Source organism: Bombus pyrosoma, linkage group LG12 (genome assembly GCF_014825855.1).
Source record: "Bombus pyrosoma isolate SC7728 linkage group LG12, ASM1482585v1, whole genome shotgun sequence".
In the NCBI taxonomy this organism is placed as follows: Eukaryota; Metazoa; Arthropoda; class Insecta; order Hymenoptera; family Apidae; genus Bombus; species Bombus pyrosoma.
Genome location: NC_057781.1, coordinates 2,454,185 through 2,477,393, shown reverse-complemented (window position 1 = coordinate 2,477,393; position 23,209 = coordinate 2,454,185). Strand labels below are relative to the sequence as shown.

The window sequence follows — 23,209 nt, the reverse complement described above, 5'->3', positions numbered from 1 at the left end:
ACGACCAATTTTCTTATGATACGATTATTTGATTTTATTTGTGCGTATAATGTGAATAAATGGAATTGTTTGATGTCATCGAAATCCAAATGTTGGCTCTTTTATACATCTTGGTGTGTACATACATAGATGCACCGACGTTGATACCTCTTAACCTTTGCGATTTTCTGCGTGACCCTAAAGGGCAACTATAGGCCCGCGCATTGTAACAATGCATCATCTTGTCGCGCTGGGAGGTTCACTGCTTCAAGGCTAGCCGAACCTGCGACTCCGGCTACGGAATACAATGGACAGTTCAGGCACCGTCGCCGGTTCAATGCTTACATTATGACTATCCCTGTGGCTTGGCACATGTAACGATACTTATCCCTGTATCCTTACAGGCTTTGTCTCACATTGGTGGGAGGACGCGATCGTTCGCTGCACATTCTGCAAAAATTAATCTCTATTAACTTCACCCAAAGTCTATTTCCTATTTCCTTGAATATATATTCTTTACAATTTTATACATATATATATATTTGTAGCCTATAATTTCAACAATACAATAAAATAATGCTTTTTAATTTGATTGCTATCTGCATTGTTCCCCTAAGACTTTGGGATCACAACGTGTTTCATAGAATATAATAATTAAACAAAAATTCATTTAGAATTCTGCTATTTCGGAAAACTTCTCCCGCCAAAAATTATTTAAAGTAGTATCAATTTAAAATTAATAATAAAATTACAACTTTGATTCAGTATAGAGACAGTTGGAAAAGTGATTCAAACTCCTAACTAATAGTTAAGATATTTAACTATAGTTAAGATAATAATAATAAATCTTAATTTATATAGTTACATCTAGCAAAACGTTACTGCATGTGATGCTTGCCAAGATTGCTACTCGTTTAAGTTTTACAACACCGTTCTCGCAGGTAAACCATCGTATTGGTCTTTCTTGTTTAAATTATTCTGTCTTTCTCGCGATGCATCCACATGTTTATGTAACTTGTACTCAAGATACGCAGGCTCATTAGCCATGGTATTACGTGCCGGAAGAAGATCGCGTGTAAATGATCGGCGTGTGTACAGTCGACAATCCGCTCGATCATCGAGTAAATATTCTGTACTATCTATTCCGATCATACATGCTGTACATACAAGATCTCAGTTATTTAAACTTTTATAATCATATCTCTTCTCTTACTTCAGCTCTAACAGAGACACGTTATCGGTCTAACTTTATCTCAAGTTCCTCTTTTTAAAGCGAAGCTTAAAATTTATAATTAGCCCTATTAAATTTAGAAAATCAACAAACCATACCGTATCACGTTGTTCCCATGTTATCTTTGGGAACGTTTAGAATCTCGAAGAAGGTTGTACATTTCATTTTTAAATTTCCTTACACCAACGGCTAATTGTCAATTCGCTAATTAAAACTACCACCAGTGTGACTAATTACGCTACAACGGCAGGCTCGTGTGACTCGAATCGTAAGAGAGAAAAATCTGATTCACGGGACACGAACGTTGCATCTTCGTCTTTCTAATAACGACAAGCCAAATACCGAAATACGAGCAGGTTCGTTAGTATGTAACATGGTAACGCGACATCCACCTTTCCAACTCGTAATCAAGGTTCAATGTTCGTGCAAAATGTGGCGACGGAATGGTCGAAGATAGACGAGCTCAGCTGATGATCACGGTGAATCGTACATCAAGGGACCTTGGTACGAGTAACACCCTGCAGCAGAGATTACGTTCACCTCTATGAGTGAACATGCAACATACTGCAAGACAGGAAGCACTCTTGATGATACATATGTATAGACCTCTTCCGACAAAATGTTAGTGAAAGGTTAATTTGTTTGGCTACAAGAGTGATGTTTAAATTCTCTGAACGTGAATTGATGAGACTGTAATTTTTTTAATTGTTTCGGTAATTAATGTTTTCCAAGGTGGCTCGAGAGTACATACGTTTTCGTTATCATCGAAGAGGTAAAAGGTCTCGTGTTTTGTTTGTTCTCTTTAAAACATAGGATTAAATGCTCTCCCGAAAGGAAGATAAAAATGAAATTGCAGCATTAAGAGCCTCCGATGTATTAAGAGTGGCACTTAAGATACGCGCTTTTACTTCTGTACTCTTCTTCGTTGGCCTTCGTTTCGCAAATATGTTTGTCTGCCTCGATACAAAAATAGATATTACTTGCGATGACGGTAATTCCAAATATGGCTCCGGTAATTTGTATGTAACTTTTGATTTATTTTCCATTGGTTGGATGTCAAATATCGCGAGAAGTCGCTAAATAATATCTTATATATATCTTACATATACTTTATATTTTATATCTATCTTATATCTATAGGGTTTTGGGGACCAACCGGGAGGCTATATAGGTTTTCATCGATAAAAGAATCAATATCTGTTGCATCGAATTCACAAATTTAAAAATATGTCAGTTTATGATTCTGCTACCTAAAAATTTAATTGAAAATATACCCAAAACTATTATTATTAATATCTGTATATCCAATAAATAAACAAATGACAAGTAGGTGTTCTAATATTAGCGGCTGATACGTTATGCATATTAAAAAAACAGACTATACATCATGTATGATTAAAAGATGTTGAACGTATTAGTATCATAGATTTACCTTAAATTCTGAAATATCTTCATAACCCGAATCGATCTTTTGAAACACCGTTGATTCAGAAATATCCTATTGTAAGAACCTTGGAAGCAGCAGCATGTGCACGCGCGACGAGTATCGAGAGATCTAAACAGCTCCCCAGGCTCGACTTTATCACGCCACTGGTATTGCCGGGAAACTTACGAACTGATAAAGGGAATAAATTCAATGGAACGCCTGGATAGCGTAGTTGCGGCGATCAACCGAAAGCAAGTATGACTTTCCATCTTTGCTCGATGCTGAAACGCTCATTCAAGGCCACACTCTCAAGATCACGGTCACGTCGTTAGTGTTGGACAATCGCCATCTGTCATCGACCGTTTCTCTTATACGATGTCCAACGAGCGCAAAATAAAATAAACAGAAAACGAACAGTAATATCGTGCCGTGATTACCTGTACATACATCACCTCGCTCATTTACATTTTCATTGGAGAAAAACTCGAGGAATCTCGAAAGATTCTTTTACATTTCATCCAGAGAACACCTGTCAATTTGATGCTTCGCGATCATAAATATAATGATTATTCATTTACTTCCGTATTAGCTTCCAAGAAGGTTAGGAAGGTAATTTAATAAAAGGATATATCACTTCACAAATACTTTCCTTTTCTTCGAATCGCGTTATCTCGTAAATGGATATTTCCCTCTTATGAAGAATATTTTCTTTATGATTTTCTTCAGCTACGGATAAAAGTTTGAAATCAATTTTTATGTTGTAACTGTACTTAATCTACTGATAATTTTGTTACTGGATTAAAATTAATTTTCGTCTAGTGTGTGACTAAATCCAAAGAATGTTTTTGAGTCCCTTGTATGAAGTTTGGATTAATTCAGCTGGATGATTCGGTACTCTCGTTGTACGTGCTTATTTCGAATAGCTTTTAACGGTCCTTCTAAAAGTAACGAATCTGATAAAATATATTTAGAAAAAGAACATACATCTAAACGATATTTAAACTGGACGTTTTATTCTTTTCGGAATAGAAACTACGCTAAAGGTTTGAACGATGAACGTATTATACTAGAAATACGAGATACAAAGCGATCTTGTATTTCAAAATTCTTATTCGAAAACATAGAGAAAGAATCACATTTTCTTCTGCCGCAAGCATAAAGGTAACAGAAAGAGATCAAGAAAACGTCTTGTGTCACGGACAAATTACGAACATATCTTTTGAGATCCAGAATATAAAAGAAGGTATAAATAAGGCTTAACTGTGCCGTCCAAAATATAAAGAAAGGATGAGAAAGAGGGAAGGGCATGCAGAGCATCGTGGCGATAGAAAGAATTCTGTGTGAGCCAGTTCGTGACGTGGTGGCGATGCACGACTTTGATAATTCCTTCCTTTCTCCGTGTCCACGTGATATCCGGGCGAAAGATCGCACCGGCAGAACGGAGGCTTTCAAGGGATCGCTTTACATTCGTGAGAAGTCAATGATCTTGATCGTGATCGTTGGTACACCCGCTTACCTTCTGGAGGAAGAAGGATTCCGCTGCAAAACCGCGTTCATTGGTATTTCTATCGTTTGTTGCTGATTGTAAAATGCCACGAATACCTTAGAGGAAATCATTGGAAAACTTTTGATACTTAAGTAACGTAGTTTATGAATATTTCAGCTCCTCAGAGAAACTTCATATTTTTTTCTCGTGACTTGACATAAATATCGCAAGAACCTGCTTGAAGATGTTTCAAGCGGTTGATGAAGCTTTAAAGAGTATTCTACAATTTTTTATAAATTCTTCGAGGTTAAATTTTGAATAGACGCAGAGGAATGATTCGTAGAATCTGGATGATCTTCGAACCACGAACGTCGTCGGAGATAACGAACGTGTCGGGCACGCATGATCGATCACGTGCTCACCGAGAAACGATTCGAATTCCGTTACCAGGAAACAACGAAACCCGATGGTTTCTAGGAAGAAGATGAATTTCTGTTGCTGTCAAGGAGACTGGATACGGAAACGAGGCGTCAATTACGCACAATACGCAATATCTTAAATCATCGGCCCGTAAATTAATACCCCACTGTCGTACAATTTATTATAATTTATATCGAATCAATGACGCCTGCGGGTTAGCGTGTCGAACGGGATTCATTTTTCATACACAATCATAATAAACGTCTAACAAATATTTCACAGTAAAAAGTTGATGATTCTCATTTTCCTTGCTATTAAATTTAAATAGGAACACTCGAAAAAAAGGAAAATAGAAAAATTTTCTATTCTATCAAAATATTTAAAAGTAGCTTGGAATAATAATTGAATACTACATATACGTATAAATCTATATTTTCAAAAGAATGTAGTCGATAGTAGTATTGTAATATAAAAATATTTGGAATACATTGGAATTTTAATATGGAAGAATTAAAATATTTGTTCGAGATTCGAATAGGTGCAAGATGGGTTGGGTACAATCTTGAATTTTTAGGATCCTCTTCCATGGATCCTGTGAATCGCTTGCCACATCCAGGAAGCGTTCCGGCAGCCGACCACTGACTTTTCGCGAACGTCGATCTGACCGTCCGCGTTCCATTGTTCTCCCGATATTTGCATACGGTTTAATGGAACATCGGGGCCCTATTGTGCGTCCCTGGAAATCTTATGTAACGACGCTCTAGGTGATAACATCTTCGACACGTAATCGCATGCGTAGCTTTATCGATGCTACCGAAAGGTCCTTAAACGGATATTCGATGCAATGATAGTTCCTTGTGAAACAGGCTTAAGATTCGACATCGATAAGCGTGACACGAGTTCTGTGATTAACATCAAATTCTAAACAAAATTAACTGAATTATACCTGTATATTACATATTGTAATTTTAACCCGGCTTTACTTCATTTTACCGTATCTTTATTTTGAGATATTGCAAAAAAGATGTAAAAAGATCCTAAATATGTAGAATGATAACCATTATTGTTATATCATACTTGAGAAGATACGATTATTTGCATTTAAATTTCAATACGTAAAATAGAAACTTTCAACTTTTTACGAAGTGTCACGGTCACTCCCATGTTTCCGAAGTGACTTACCAGCAATAAAGACGCACACATGTGAATAGTCCTGCGACAGTAGCTCGCGAATCGTTGGAACTATGATTACATACCGAAGATTGCATCGGTCCGACTCCTCGTTGCATAATAGCTCTTGGGATCTTCCATTAAATCATACACAAGTCTCGAAGAGAAACCATGAGCGCATTTTCAGATTGCAGAACGTGGAAACTTTCGATAGACGGTTGCTATAAAACGTTTTATAAAAGGGTCATTAAGCTCGCTGATCGCTGTCGATTTGATTTCGTTCGTGAAAGTTTTTATTGATGGGTCTACTGTGAAATCTTCACTGCTCAGTAATTTCGACTTTTCCGACTCAAAAATGACTAAAAATTAAACGTCAATTTTAAAGAACACGCAAGAATAAAATTAACTTTTCCTATTATTTTTAACAAAAATACCTTAATAATAATTTATAATTTTCACTAGAAGAGTATTACAAAACAGAGAAACAGAACATTAAATATTAAAGCGAAATACATTTTTTCTATTGTTTTTAATGAAGATGCGTAAAGAATAATTTATAATTTTCATCGAAGAGCTATTAAAAGAAGAAGAGAAAGGAAAAAAAACAGAGCACAGTCATTGTCCACTTTTACACGGTAGAACAGCGTTCTGTCTGACACACACGGGCGCACCTACTGCCACTGCGTCTGTACATGCATGGCTCGTTCCACTGGTGGTCGTCTTTCGTGAAGCGTGTATCCGCTTCCGGCGAGACGAGTCGCAGAGGACACTCCGGTCACTGAACACAAATAACTCATTGATAATTATGTAATGAATTCGTCGTTTCGTGATGATCGACGAATGCCCATTATTTTGGAATTCAATGACTAGCAATTAGCTCTTTCACGGCGATTCAGCTTGTATCAACTGTCGAACGGCATTCGACAATTTGCCAGTTCTATTCAGAATAGAATACGATCCTCCAGCCAACAAAACAGAACAAAAATGTCAACTTTTGTGAACTTATCCAACAGAAAGCAATTTAACAAAAATTAAACTATTTTACTGAATAAAATTTGTTATTTATATTATATCGAAGATACATTAACTCAGGTATTCGGACTTCATTAGCGACGACCAGATTCAAACCAATCCAAAAAAAGGTACGTAGAGTTTATATGAAACTTATTGCAAACGTGCACTTAGAAAATTATCTTGCAATTAGTAAATATCGTGACTTGATACTGTAATAAATAATTGGCTACTCAAATAGTTTGATTATTTTTGTGAATATGTTTGAAATAAATATCTTGTAATATCTATATACATTTGCAAATCCCTTCTAAATTTTACCAATACTATCATGTTCGTCGTGCCTTACTACAGTGTTAATGAATTTTAAGAATGTGCAATATAACAGTTATAAGATATTTATGAAAGGTTTCTTCAAGTGTTCGGATACTTTAATGTGCCACGATATTTCAAAACATTAAATTGTATTGAACTCACGATCCTTTACATCAATTCTATTCGATTCCTATAAATCGTGCTTCAGCGGTAGGTTAATGTGTTTTCATCATAGTCGAACGCGTTTCTCTGTCGTAGCAGATACGAACGCAGGTTGCAGAACACGGTAATAAACATTCGGGTACAGTTGAACGTGTTCGAAGAGCGTGTAACCTGTTGCATTGCCATTCCTCGAGTATTATTCCGAAAAATGGCGTGCAACAAAGGGAGTGTGTCCAACAGGTGGTTAGACCTGTTCAACATATGCGCATCATATGTGCGTTGAATGCATTCGTGCGTCACTTGAGGAACATGCGATCGTTCGCTTCTTTAAAACAGCCAGCTTCCAATTGAAATTCTCACTTGCTTCCTCGGTAGCGTTCATTAAGTGCAACTATTTTATGATTTTTTATGCCCACTTTATATATGCATAATTTTCCATTCAATGCATAACGATCAGTTTTATTCTCGCGTGAATTTTTTTATGCATGGCTTTATAAATTATTTAAGAGTTGGAAACAATACTGCATCATGAGAAATATTTTCAATTATCTTAAGAGTAAGTGATGGATCAAAATTCTAGAAACCATTTTAAAGATTAATTCTTTTAAAGAATATAGTCGACTCAAATGTTCATAGTCTGTAAAATTTTTATAGATTTTGTAATTATTTGCTATACGTAACTCTGCTTGCAGACGATTAATTGCTTTAATTAGATGAATATTGCTAGTCGATAGGAACCGAGTTCATTCTACTTCTTTTCGATCGATGGCAACTTCTTTGCAAAATTTCCTAAGCGTCCATAACAATATGTATAAATCATTCAGTCCTTAAAGTCCACGATTGGCATAATCGTTTGGTCGTAACAGGGTACTATAAATGATTTGTAACTTGGTTCGAACACGATACGAATAAGTAAGAAATAAATTCGGAATATCATTAGGTAATTATTATCGATGCCGATAATCGAGTCGTAATAATGAGAAAAAACGGAAGGGTCAATGATCTCGATATTATCGATTTTGTTTGTGATAGTCGCCCGGTCGCCCCGAGGCTAACACGAACATCTGGTTCTATGAATATTCGAGACTGATCCAGCAGATTTTAATGCGAATACGCGCTATGGTTATTACCACATCTATTATAAATTTAATGAATACTCTTCGAGACGTGTAGTGTAATTGTAAACGAATAACTTCCGCAAACTTTTTCTTTACCCAATTAGTGTTTGTGTTAAATGAATTATCTGTTCATTAATTGATCTGTTCAAGTAATTGATATCGCAAAAAATAGAATAGAGTTCTTGGATGCCAGAAGACAAAAGAGAATTTATCAGAGCAACAGAGGTAAATGTATTGAAGCAAATGGAGTCGGAAGTATTGACGAATATTTTCTAACGAGTTTCACGAGCGTTGTAAGGAAAAGGAATGTTTGAAGAACCAGTCTGGTCTCCTGGGTCGTTAATCTACATCTTTCAGAAGTATTACATAAAACCATTAGGAGAGACCTTGATTACGTCAAGTCTGTAAAATGAGATTTCTACGGATAATTACGCGATGACTAAGCGTATTTGATGGAAATCATTTATTATGTTATGATGAAACAATTTTTAATTTTCCATTAAGATTTTCTAAAATCTTAATACAATTATTATAGATATTGAGTTTTTCTATCAAATTTGGCCAAAAAGATTTTTCTCATAATTAGATTAATAAAATTTCAATAATACTGTAATAAAATTTTCGACGAGAAATGTGCAAAATTTTCAGCTCTTTATGAAAGACATATACGCAGAATAATTCGTTTACACGGATTACTAATTTCTCCGTCGGCTGCTCTGAGAAGGAGCCATTCGTGGCATCCACGTTGTCACAGGGTCACGGCTTCGGCATAAATACCGAGATAGTACTCATAGATACGGAGCAATCCTACGAGTTATCTTATGCACGATGCCTTGGACAACATTGAAGCGTGATTACGACCCTGGTCAGTTTAAGACAAAGCCAGCAAATTGCCAAGATTCTACTTCTGTCTCGTGCATGCATACAAAAATTGAATTCAACAACCGACCACTAACTTTACATCACGTAACGCGAATTAAGTTAATTGTTCTCGAACGAACTTAAATGCAACATTTAATACTATCCTTCAAGCGGACAATTCACTTTTACTCAGAAAAAACATTCGAACGAAATTACGCGGCAATTACGTTGCTGGAACATCAAACCACACGCATTACGATAATCACATTTGCGTGTAAGTGGCTCGAAACTTTATTAACCGGCTAAATTAAGTTAAACGACGCTAAGGGAGGAGAACGCGTTGGAACCATCGCAATAATTCTCTAGAATCGCCGTACCGCGCATGTACATCCGAATAAGGACGAAAAATATGATACTATATAGCACGTACATCGAAAGTCCGCGCAATCGGCGAACACGCTTGAACAATTACAGTAACTTATAGTAATCGGCGCGCTACCCGCGAGTCTCGAGGACAATGAAGGCCACGAGGTGACGAAGTGGCTGAATTAAAACAAGAGACGAGTTGGGGATACAAGAACGTTTCCAAGCATTTAGTCGCCGAGCGCGGTCCGTTTCGGCCTTTGAATTTACGATGGAGAGCCGCGGACGCGGGCAAAGTTATCGCGCTACGAGTAATGAACACTTGTTCGTTTTAAAGTAGCCGTCCGGCAATTTGTACGTCAGTCGGAACAGCGCGACAAGACCGACTTCTATCTGGCGCGAATCTCGCGCACTTCTTGCGCTCCTCCTTTTGTGGCGCGTGCACAGTCTGAGTCGCGCGCTCGTAAAAGCGTACCATCCGCTGTTCCATCCGAAATTCCACGCGACAAATGCTACAAAGTTAGATCTTTGAAGTGATTTTCTTAAGTTTTCGAATACCTTGGATACCTTCTTTTGATCAAAATTTACGTAGAATTAACGTTATTGAGCGTTTGGATAATTTAATGACTTTAATGAATGTTTCATTGAACTATCAGAGAAACACCATCGTAAGATACAACAGTAATTGTTCAAATATGACACCACTTTCACGAAAATACGGATAACAGCGCACATGTATTGGTAAAATATCGTTCACACTGAGAGTCAGACAGGAATCAAAACGTCATTGTTTATAACAATTTATCAATCGTACGGAGCATAACCACAGTTTAATTAGAACTCAATCAATAGCTACATAAACTATACTGTACTTTGTTCTACATACTACGCTATAGATTCCATTACTTTTTAATAAAGCATTTTTTTTTATCAGGTACATTTCATTTTTAATATTTATACATATTATATAAATATTTTATTATTTAGTCATATGCAAGTACTATAGAGTAATACGAAATTCGATATATTTCGATTTAACTAAACATAATACTAGTATAAATGCTGTAATAAATATAATGGTATGCAAATGCTTCCTCTAGTAACTGTACATTCTCATAAATACACATTTCGACATACCACAAAGTATTCATTTAGTCGATACCTCCACATCGAATAATAATTTATTCAAACACTTGCGATCTATCTAAAAGATGTTCGTCCAACCTACCATCATCTTACATCACGTCAAATACTAACAACTTTCGTCCCAATTTTTGCAAAATCCTGTCACTAGATTCTATCATCCACTTGATGTTTAAAATTCGTAAATATGTATATAATTCCGTACGAGACGCGAGATACGATCCCATGAAAGGACAAGAGACTCGAGGGCCGTCGTGATCGATGAAGAAACAGTAATCGCTACATCGTCCGGCGACATGGCTGTTTTCCGCGCGGAACAATGGCTGTTCTAGCGGAGAGAGCCGTGGTGGAATCAAGGAAACAAGGACAGAAAGAACAGCACTGACCTTCCTTATACACGTGTTCACATAAAACATTACGATCTTTTATGCGGTCACGTTCGCGGCGATAACCCACGACTTCTCGTGCCTTCTTCTGTTGCGACGCCAGCTTCGCCACCGAGTCCTCCCCTTTCTTCTCCCTCCGCCATTATTATTATCCGCCAATTCTTTTTTTCGCCTGTGCCAGTCGGTTCCTCCGGTTTCACCGGCGGGACAGGGAGGACACCCATGGACCCCTCTAGAATTCCGTGCAACGTCGGATTCTTGCGCGCCAGTGCAGAAGGTCAGATGATGACTCGCGATTCCGGAAGGGATAATAGGTGGTCTGCATTATTCAGGACCTCAGGATGCAGGACCAAGACCATGGCTCGGTGTCGGACCTCACGTTTAACCGCTACGATTGCGCCGGACAAAAATGCAAGCTCGTCGATGTGGAAGCGATTCGATGCTTCGAATTGAATAACAACGGTGTACGGGCTCGTTTCTGCCCCGATCTTCCTATCCACCAATCCCTGATAATTTGGTGAATCGCTTGAAACGTTTCGACGATCAGTGATTTTGTACTTGTGAGTTCTCTGGGATACGCTGGGCCATATTCTTCAGTGTTTGGTTTTTGAACAGTTTTCAGAGATGACAGATATTTGGTGATATTTGATTAGTCGCTATGTTTTCTGAACGCTATGCCAGTTACAGATTAAACTTAGACCTTTTGGATTCTGAAAGGTGGGTATGTTTATTTAGAAGAAAGAGATAACGAGTAAAAAAGAAGTTTAATACTTTATTCTCAAAATTATATTGCTATTTGTGATGCAATCTTGTAGATTACCACTTGATGATTCAGTACTTGGGATCTAATTTTTATGGAATTTTACTCTGTATAATTTGTGAATAATTTCAGAATCACGTAGCGCAATACGCGAGTAAACTATTTCACTGGAAAACAAGTAAATAAAATGTCGATTAAGCTGCAATTGCAACGCCCTTAAAATTTTTTACAGGTCATCCGGTTCTGAAAATTACGACCAGTTTGCACGGTTCCACGCAACAAAGTACATATTCTCATAGCAATCATATCTGTTCTTGCCGAGTGAACGAGATCTGGTACTCACGTTTTTGTCATGAACGCTGGTTATGCGTATCTCGACTTTGTTGTCTGGTTTGATCACGCCAATAATCAAAATACTGAATCGTTCGAAAACAACATCAATCAAGATCCTAAGACGTGCTTGTAAAAATCAACGTAATACCAAGTCTATAGTCAACATACTGATATCATACTGATAACATACTGATAATACGACTGGAACTCGAAAATTCATAAATAGACACCATCTGTTCACCGTGAAAGCTTAAAATCCAAAAATAAGTAAATCGTATTTAAGCACCGAAGAAAAGAAGTTGGATATGTTTTACGACCCTCTGTCAAGTTTTATTTAAACGACATCGAATACTGGGAACAAAAATGACGGAATTGCGTGGCAGTCAATTCCTCCGATTCGCACAGCCATTCATCTGACTGAAGTTGGAGAAGGAGTCATTTTTCGTGGTGAAACAAAACGAGAATTGCCCATTAACCGCACGATAGGGTGGAAGATGTCGATGTACCATCGCGTGTGAGAAAGCCACGAACGAAGATCCCCCAGGCGTTCTTTGCCTGTGTATAACGTAAATAAAGCGTATCTCGTTAGTTTTCTTATCAACCACCAGAGAAACGATCCCTTAGATCAAACTAATTTTGAGTCAACTTTAATATATAGCTTCTACACTTTCGATATAGTTCATTGTAATAGTGATATTCTAACCAGATTAATATTAATCTTTTATTCTCATATAAAAATTCTGCATTCCAATGTGACAAAGCAAAATTTATACATAGGAATTTCTTAGTAAAAATGTAAGCATGGTAGATTGCATTTATCATGGATATATTGATGAAGTCATTAAATTAATTGTTTCTTTCTTGGTTTGTAATTTGTTTCGTGAAATACGGTGTTCTGCGGTGAAGTTTATGGCACTCCTTCCGTGCAAGAATATATATGAGCTGTCGGAAGTTGATGGGTCGTCAATTATACTTGACCTCGATAAAACTTTTCTTCGGAAGTTTTTGTCCAATCCTGATAAGTTACGATCTGAAAAGTGCCGCAGTAGGCTTTGTAGAGCTTTTAGACATTAACTATGTTCTTGTCATTGATAAGGCGAAACGTTCTATTTTGATTTCATTTCTTCAGTTATATTCGTAAAACACTGGCTAATATTATTTGCATCTTACGATTTGAGTATTACAGAAATTTACTTATTACAAATTAAATGAATTTCTAAAACATATAAGGACCAATTAATTTAACAGGAAGGAAGACAAAGTGTAATAGATGGAAAAACGGAGGAAATTAATGAATAGTTTACGCTTCACGTGGAAACAGTAAGACAACTGTGTTAGCCGTGCACGGAGGCATCCCTTTTCCCGTCACTGATGATTTACCACGGAAGCGGTTCTCGCGCGCTTAAAACTGCTTTCCACGTGTCGTAGACTTGTAAGTTATGCGCGTGCATATGGAGACGTAAGTGCCTGATGCGGTCATTCTCGCGCCGTGTAACATCGTCGCGGCCTACGACGAATAAAACTTTGTCCATCCGCACCTAGGGTATAGGCGTCAAGAAAAAATGTAAATTATCGCGAAACCTGTGGAACGTTGCCGGAAGAACCAGCGGATTCGCTGATTTACCGACCGCCTTTAATTACGAACGCGTTACTGATTTGTAACATCTTACGAATAAATTTCACGTTGAATATTCCCCAGACCCGACTATACGCCGTCAATTATTTCGCTGCAGAAACTTCTCTTTGTTTGTAAATTTTCATATTTATTATTTATGTAATTGTTAGGAGATAGATATCGGCGTTGTAAGAAATGAACTCGATAAGAATTCTACCTGTCGTGTGTAAAATCGAACACTGATAAAAAGGATGGTTGGAAACTTCAATGTTTGCTTAGAATATCGATATTTAAAGTAAAAATGGCAGATTGCTTTGGATCATACGAAATAGGAACTATTTACTTTTTGATTAATGTTCGAGATATTAACGATAGAACGAACCAAGGATTAATTGTATTTCATTTGTCTTGAAACATATCGTAAATAAGGATTACAGAGGCGAATCATGATAAGTCATTTTTTTAAACTAATTGCGAATCATATTAAGATATCCTCTTTTAGCTATCTAGTTATGTATATACAAACGTCTTTTTTTTCAAATAAATATAGCGATAAGTTAGTGCAGGTATAATTTCTTCTGCGTAGTATTCCTGATAATACTAAAAACAATCTGAACGATGAAACAACTTAGATTAGCAGAGAATCTGATGGAAAAAATGGACACGAGTCGGTGGGATTGGTCGTCCGCGTGGCAGGTCGCTTCTTCCATATCTTTTATTTCTGTTTGCTTATAAGGAAACTGGTACCATGTAATTACCTTGAGATACCGCTACGGTGTTATCACACCCTTTCCTCTTTTCTCTTTGTCGTATCGTGAGTCGAGATAGAGATCTCCTCTCGTCCGTACTTATAAAGTGGTTTGACCCGAGACCTTGACACTTGACTTCAACCGCATCCTTTCTTCATTGAGGGACACCGTTAGCTTCGTGGACCCTACAGAGGGTGACACCACTTTCCTTTCATTGGATGCAAACCGTGTAAACAGAAATACAATATACGAAATACACAAGTAATGACAATTTTTAAAGGAATCTTCCAAATTTTATTGATTCCTTAACTACTGACAAGCAACCTGATTGGGTTCTAGGCGATATGTTTCTTTACGCTTGCTTGGTAGCTTTTTAAATTCTGTTTATGATCATATAAAATATTTTCTAACAGCAGTTTGTACTGTATTAAAATTCAAAGTTAGTGTTACAATTTTATAAATATGTAGCAGGACTAAATTTTTATCAGAATCTAGTAAACTTCGTATGAGTATTAGTGTCTCAAAATTAGATGGTGGCAGTTAAGTATTGTACAAATAGGTTTAAATTTATATAATTTAAATTTATGATAAAAAAACATTAGTATTGAATTTAAACTATCTGTTGTTACGTTTTATGAGTTTTATATTAATGATATTTATAGAAATCGTTTCCTTCGTCATTATTAATGTATACTTGAAATTAATGTAACTGTTATATGTTATCAGAAGAAACATATGTTAATATGTCTTAAATAATGGTAAACGTTCTAACTTTCTCCTGAGAGTCTTCCTTAATATCTGCTCGGAAGTTCAAGAACGATAAACGAGTACTATACTTCAATGCTACTAACGGTACTATCAGATCCTTTCTCCTTCTCCTGCCGATGTATCCACGATCACGATGAAAGTCTTCCTCCTGTCTACATGCACGAGGTAACTCGACCTGAGGCCTTGGTACTTGATCGACCAAATTCTTTTCTCACAGACTACCGATCTTATTCTACTACTCACGTTATTTCTACAAGAAAAATTGCTCTTCACATCTAAGATAATATCCTTTAAATAAATGAAACGATAACAACACGTTTTCAGACGGTTTGAGAATCAAACATGATTGAGTGTACAATATAATTAATTTCAGTCAATACATTAGCACTGCCTTTTTCTTCGATCTTGTTACTTAAATCTTATGTTCATCTATAAAAGATTGTAATCAGTATCGATCGGTTTCGCGTTTCCATAGAGTTATAGAGCAATAAACGAAGCGTCTACGGTGTTCAGTGATCTCGATATGAATAATTGGCCAGAATAAGGCGGTGCTACATAATCACGACGACATGCAATTCCGTCTCGTTCCGGCTCTATTCGTAGAGAGAAAGTCCGGTTAATGTAAACGGATCCGTAACAATACGTCGAGAAATAGTAAAACATACAGTTGTTACACGAGCTCGTACTCGCGGCTACGAATTCCTTTCCTTCTTTTCTTCCGTTTTTGAAACACACACGATACAGGCCAAAAGAATTCACGAAATCGATAGATCAATGAAAAAGTATCTTTCTAATGTCTCGCAGTTAATTACGTTACGATACAAGTCTGAGATTAACCAGACATTATTTAACAAACAGCGATCTTGTAAAATTAAATATTGTACGACCAATTAGTTATTTAATCGTTCCTATTCGCGACATTAACAAACGAGTCTATCGTTTCCATCGTTCGTTCGATTCGCCCGTAATCGCTTCTCGTCATGATATACCTACCAAAAGTAGGTTCAACCTGTTTATCGAGCATTTAGATCGTTTGTTCAGAGGCTAATTATTATCAATCGGTCGATTTACACCGCATTCCATTCAAATTGCACACCATCGACCAACCGGGGATAAACAGAACGTGAATGAGACCGAATTCATGGAATATCGAAATAAAGGGAACGTTTCTTAAGATCACGGATGGCCGACTGGATTTGTTATCTTTTTTATTTTTCTCCTTTTTTCATTCTTCTCTCCACACAGGGTTCCACGGACCCTGTACCGTTATTTCACGGTTCCGTACGCGGCAGTGAACGTTTGCTTCTTTACGTCACCTTCTTCGTGGCCCGTCACACCGCTGAAATTCCCCGAAGTCATGATCCGATTAAAATCGCGCGTCAAATTTAAGCCAATGATTTGGCGCGCAGTTAGATCGATCAAACTGATTTCTTACATAATTGCTAGATCGTGCATGTTTATGCAAATTTACATTATTAGGTGTGTAACTAAGGAAGTGAATTCTAGATGGAAATTAGTTTCGCTTACTATGTATTATAACTGCGGATTTTTTAGTGTATTTAGATTAAGAAATGAATAGAACGAATAGAATATAACATGCAAAAATAAAGTAGAATATTCCGTAACGAAACAAATTTCTGCGTAGTTTTCATTTCTTTAGTTCAAAAAATTATGACTACATAAATATCTGTAATCTTGAAAAGTTAATTATAAGTTATTAGAAATTAACAAAAATACTCAATTATGAATTATACAGAATTAGTAAAGCGTTAATATAAGTTGCCGAATTCAAAAATTGATGCTTGTGCACGAATTCGTTTGATTTGAATATTCGACCCCCAAGTTCGTAATAATATTATAATTGTTTGATTAACGTTGAGGAAGTCACAAGAAGAAAGGTGTATATTTAATCAAATTCCAAACCACGAAAGATAATCCTTCAGCCCAAAAGAAATTTGCTAAATAGAAATAATTTCCATTCTTTGGTAAAGAAGGAAAAATGCATCGTTTGTACTTGAAGTTAAGAATAGCTCGTTAAAGCTGACGACGAACTGTTTGTTTGCAGATTCCTCGATCGGCGATCATCGTCAGGGTCGCATGCCCCTTCAAGTCGAGCTACCGTCGTCGAAGGCGAAGAGGGAGCAGGCGCTTCGCAGCATCCTCGCGGCGAGAAGACGACAGATCTTCAGCCAACGGCCGATCGAATCTCGGAATCTGAACCGCACACCAAGACCATTCGACGCGTCCGCGAAAGATTCGCCGGATGTTCTCGAGGCTCAAGAGACGAGGCATGGAATGTACGTAACCGCTCCAGCTACCATTAAACAGGACGAAGAAACAGCAAGTAGGATCATCGTGCCAGAATTGTCGAGCAAAGATGTGGACATCGAATTCGTATCGAAGGACGTAGAAGGCAAACAAACGATCGAGCAAAGTTCAATAAAACCGAGCAACGGGAATCTCACTGTCTCTGTTATCGAAGATAAACCAGTCTCTAGTAACCTCAAAAGCAACCATTCAATTAATCAAAGAAATTCCTCTTCGTCATCCTCAACGACTGTTATCGTAAATACACAGAAAGCTTCCGATACGGAAATTCGTAAAAAGAACATTGTCTCTATGCCAGAATCTTTGTACAATTACTTTAGACCGGTAGAAAGTAATATACCTGTAGAAGACATGTCACAGTTTCTATATTTTGGTCAGAAGATTCAACCAGAGATGCAGAATACAACTGGAAACAATTCGGTTGAATCTACGCCAACCGTGCCAACTGTACCCAGTTCGCGAAGAAGGTATTCCATGAAGAGATTCAGTGCTACGACACCTGTACCAGTGCCCAGGTTGGAAGAGATTATCAATGAAGAGATGAATATAGCCGTAGAAAGGCAGACGGTCGAGAAGAATAAGGTCTCGAAGATTAAGAACGCGTTTAGAAGCGCGGAAAATGGCGTTTACTACAGGAAGGCCAGGCCAACGGAGGGGGCGATCGCATCGAATATGATCGCAGTGAAGGAGGCAGGAAACGGCACCGAGGCTAGAACAAACTCTGGAGATAAATTTCGCGACAATAACTCGTCCGCTCACGCTGACGCTACGGACCAGCTGCGGCGCGAGAGAGGAAGTGCTGCAACCCACGTGGCCGTTGAAACGAGGAATGCGACCAACTCGACCCAGATACCGTACGCGCAGCCCGTTTCCGCGAACATGTACGATCAGACCGAAAGTGAAATCAGTTTTAAGGATCGTCCTGCAGATACGAACGAATCCAAAACCGCTTCCACAACGTTGAATCGAGTGGAGCATACGAAGGCAATGAAGAGTTACACACGAAGAAGGAAGAACAATAATTTGTCCGTAAACATCAGTACCGAAAACGAATCCGCATTTGAATATGAGAATCCTCCAGAGACTACAGATACAGAAATGTACGGAGAGCAGACGGAGAAAAAGATACGAAGGATCGATGTATACGACATAAACGATCACCCAGATATCTTTAGAACGGAAGAACCGCAAGCGGACCAAGCACACGTGACTAATTCCCGCGAGAGTAATAACATCGAGACTTCGACTTCCAGAGACAAGATCGGTCGATCGACCACCGAGCCATTTCGGATCGTTTGGGCGTCTCCTGAGACGTCCACCCTGCGGATCATCGTAACCGAGGGGAGTTTAGAAGAGAGTTTCGCAATCGGCGCAGATGCTGCGGAGAAGTATACCGTTAAACCGGTCGATTCTACGATGGAACGAGTTCGCAGCTTGGCTTCCGGCGATGTTCCCGCTGTGGACGCGGTTGCATCGAGCACGACGATCGCGTCTACGAGTTGGTCCGCAAGCAACGTTCAGTCAGGCGCGTTTACGATCGAGCCGGTGTTAGATCGGTCTAAGTCTCGACATCGGGAACAGAAACAGCAGCAGCTGGAAGGAAGCAGCAAGGTAGAGCACGAGGGGAATCAGGATCCGCATCGACATCAGCGGCAGGAACAACAACAGCAGCAGCAGCACGTGTACGCTTACACGATAACGAACGTGACGCGGCTATTGCGCAACTACACCGGACCTGGGTTAAGCAGAGAGGAACAAGGAGGTCCAGAGCGGAGCACCGGTACGACCGAGATAACGACCGGATCAGCGCAGCGGCGTCAGCCACCGCCGCTGTCTCTTCTGCTTCCTCGTGCCGGTAGTGGTATAGAGGCAGGCCGAGCGCCGGCGGAACTCAGTGCCGGCACAACCGTCGAACCAGCCGCAGCCGGTGGAGCGTCCGCTGCTCACCTGGTGGGGGAACGACAGAGGAAAGTGGTTACAGTCGCGCCGCCGCAGTCGCAGCAACGTGCGGTCAACAGAACGTCGCTGGTGCAGCTGACCAGCGTAAACAAGACCGGGCCGAGGTCAACGAAGCCGACGGAACCGAGCCACCGAGGCGCCGTGCGCTGGAATCACACTAAAGTTAGAAATACGGATTTGGAGGGGTTTAACGACAGGAGGTTTCTCAGGAAGTCGGCCAGCGCGGTGCTCAATCAACGAATTGGAGCAAGTCCCGAAGAGGACGCCGTGCCCCCGGTAATAGGCAAGAGACGAAGGTTAACAAATGGACAGACACTATCCAATAGAAGGGTTAAAGGAACGAGCAAGATCGTAGAAGAGAATTTAAGTAAAGTGAATGGGTCTGGATCTTATTTGGTCGACGGTAAGAAAAATTTGGAGAAGAAGAATGTAGAGGATGTGGTGGAGGGTCGAGGATTTAGGTTAACAAAAGTTGATGTGAATCGAACAAATACCATTTTGGAAAATATGACGGCGGAAAGCGTAACAATGCAACAGAGAGTTTCGCCTACTACGATCTCGTTTGCTCCCTCCGTGGAAGAAACGATCGATTGTACTACTCCTCAGACACCTGTGAATACCACGGAGGAAGATGGAAACAATATGACAGAAGTGGTAACTTCACCAAGTGGAAAGACGAACGTTGATACCAAAGACGAAAATACCGGGTTTGGAGGTGAAAACGACAGTGTTCCCACGAATAATGGTAACGCGTTCGATAGGAATAACGAGAGTGGTGCGGATAATGGTAATGATAACGGAAGTGGTTCGCCGACCGTGACAGTGACCGCGACGGCCGACGAAACGATCGTGCCCAAAGAAACGAGTACCACGCCGATGTCGGCGCCAGTTTTTCCGGTTACACCCAGAATAATCACGGAAGCGAGTCGAGCGTCGGTCGAGAAAGAAACTTTCACCTTGAAGCCAACGGACTCCGCTATGACGGATATCAAAACGACCGAACTGGATAAACCTAGAACGTCTAACCTACATCCTTCGGAAATTCAAAAGATGTACAGGTCAAAAGACACCACCGTAACTACGACTACAACTGGTGCACCGACTTCGTTCACTACGACGGAAGCTCCGACCACTACGATAACCACGGTTCAAATAGAAATTTCTACTATTCCCGAAAACCAAAGTACAACCTCTGATTCGAAAATACCGAGTTCGGAAGTGAAACCTGACCCCTTCTCAGATTCGACTTTACAAGGAGTAAAGTCAGAAATATCCTCAAATCCGTCGACAGAAACTGGAAAGCGAGCGTCTGGTGAAAGGTCACCTGAAGTTAGAGGCCGAAACCTGTCTGATAAATCTCAGGACGCATCATCCGACAAAGACGATGTGCTACCTATAATGCATCTATACAACACTTCAGACATCTTCAACAACACTGGTCCCGTGAACTCGTTCTCCCGCAGTATGGAACGACGAGCGGAACTTCCGGTGAGCACGAAGCAACCGGAGACTTCGAGAACGACCGAGAAAGCCAACGACACGGTTACCCCGAAAAGTGCTACGAACGAAACGAATTCTATCCGCGTCCCAGAAAGCACAAGGAAGGATAAACAGGAAGAAAATCGTGATACGACCACGCAGGTTCCACCGACGGGTCCAGGTAGAGGATCCACGAGCGGAAGTAGTAACAATCGAACGAAACACAGGCCAATTTATTACCACACGATCCTACCGGAATACAACACCTCTGTGTATTCCAACGAACTGAATAGGACGTTCTTTGAAAGTGGATTGATATCGGTTAGTCCAAGGGAATCGGTGAATATCAGTGAAGTGATATCGAAGAGACACGACGGAGATGCCATTGCATCGCAGGAGACTGTAGCCGTGGTGAGCTACATCCTGGCGACACTGGTCGTCTTTCCAATCGCCGTTGGCGTTGGCCTAATTCTAAGAAGACTGATACTTAGGAATCGTAAGGTGAGTGAGATTTTTTTTCGGTTAAAGTGAATATACAGTAACTCGAGAAAGTAATATTTGAACACTTACTATAGAAAACTTTTATGTTGAAATTTCATTAGCAATGTAGTGAGACACGATTGTTACGATTATGATTTTCAGCTAATTATAGGCGTTAAAGCCTGACTCCGCTGAATATTGATGTTAATTAATATAATGTATCATTAACTGTTTAAATATTTTTGTGAATTTTTGCGGAATACATGCTTGTATTAAATATATTGTCATTAGTATGTACATTTTTAGATTGTTTTCAAACTCTGCTCAGGCTCATAATGGTATTAATGAAATTTTTAAACGTTTCATATATCATATCATATATATTCATAGAATGTGTCTACAGGTGTTAGAATACTTTAAGCCTTTATATACGGAGTTGTGAATATAGGGTGTTAGCATTAGAAAGTATTTGTGGAGGTACTATATAATATAGGTCGCCGGATGAAAGTGGTCTAGTGACGTTTGATATTGGTCCGGTGGCCAGACTCCGTTTCACGTGAAAGTTCGCAGAGGTGTAAGAACAAGGTTGGTGTCAGTGACCTGGTTATTTTTGGACCAGTATCTCGAATTGTGTGCGCTACTTTTGTTTACTGATCGAGTTGTTAAAGTATCAAAGAAAAGCTTGTAACTCTTTTTTAGTTATCTTTCATTATTTTTTATATCATTAATGCTATGAGTAGATGGATGTAATAGATTTTCTAGATTTTCATTAAAAAATGTTGCATACTTTATTCGGAGTAGTTAAACCTGTAGGATTACATTTCACGTATAACAAATGATGATTGTATGGAAGAGAAAACCATGATAAGTACATTTTTATTGATTTTAATACTGCTTTATGATTAAAGAGCAGAATTTTGATGTAACATAATGAGAAATGCAAATAATTTGCCAAGTCCAAAGTTCTTGATATATGAAAATAGGTAATAAATTGGCAAAGTCTAACTAATCAAAGGTAAAATTATCGAAACAAGGAATATTTTAATATTTTCAATATTGTGTAATAAGATTTAGGAGTTCTATTATATCATCCATACGCTATGTGTATCGTACAACAAAAATTCTATGTCTCGAAAAACATTCCTCTCCAAATTCTGTCTCAAACATTTCGTTTTAGACGCAGCGGTTTTTACGTCAAACGCCCCGGAATAAAAACATCCTGCTCGAGTCTCACCCCTAGAAATTTCTCTCTCTCAGGTTACCTACCCGGGTTTGTTCGGCGGAACGGTTTGAAAGCGACGCTCCCAACCGTGTAGTCGAGGGGTGGCCATTTGAAATGGTATCCTTCAGCCGCTAAACGTTTCATTTTTATTCGCCGTGATTCTCGTCCAGCGGTGTAATTTCCTCTTGAGCCTGCTGCTCACCAGCCGCATTATCCTGACAAAAAATTTTGATTTACGATTGTGTACCGTAAAGCGTATCTGGCCGATTATCGCTAAATCGAAACGCGAATTGTATACCAGTGCCACTTAAGTACCGTTACGCTGGCCCCGTGGATTATCGTCGACCGCGAGCATTTATCATCTGGCCATTAACAGACAAGACTTTCGTTATCTTCCGCAAAGTAGATCCACGTGTGTGTGTTTCCTTGACACTTTTTAATAATT

At 39.0% G+C, this 23,209-nt stretch overlaps 1 protein-coding gene across 1 annotated transcript in view; it reads left to right on the top strand.

Moving 5' to 3' along the window:
* LOC122573953 (serine-rich adhesin for platelets-like) overlaps window positions 1–23,209 on the top strand; it is a 213,749-nt gene that overhangs the window by 171,484 nt on the left and 19,056 nt on the right. Inside the window, exon 2 of the mRNA XM_043740987.1 lies at window positions 17,362–21,563. Coding sequence (XP_043596922.1) covers window positions 17,362–21,563 — 4,202 coding nt within the window. The remainder of the gene's footprint in view (window positions 1–17,361; window positions 21,564–23,209) is intronic.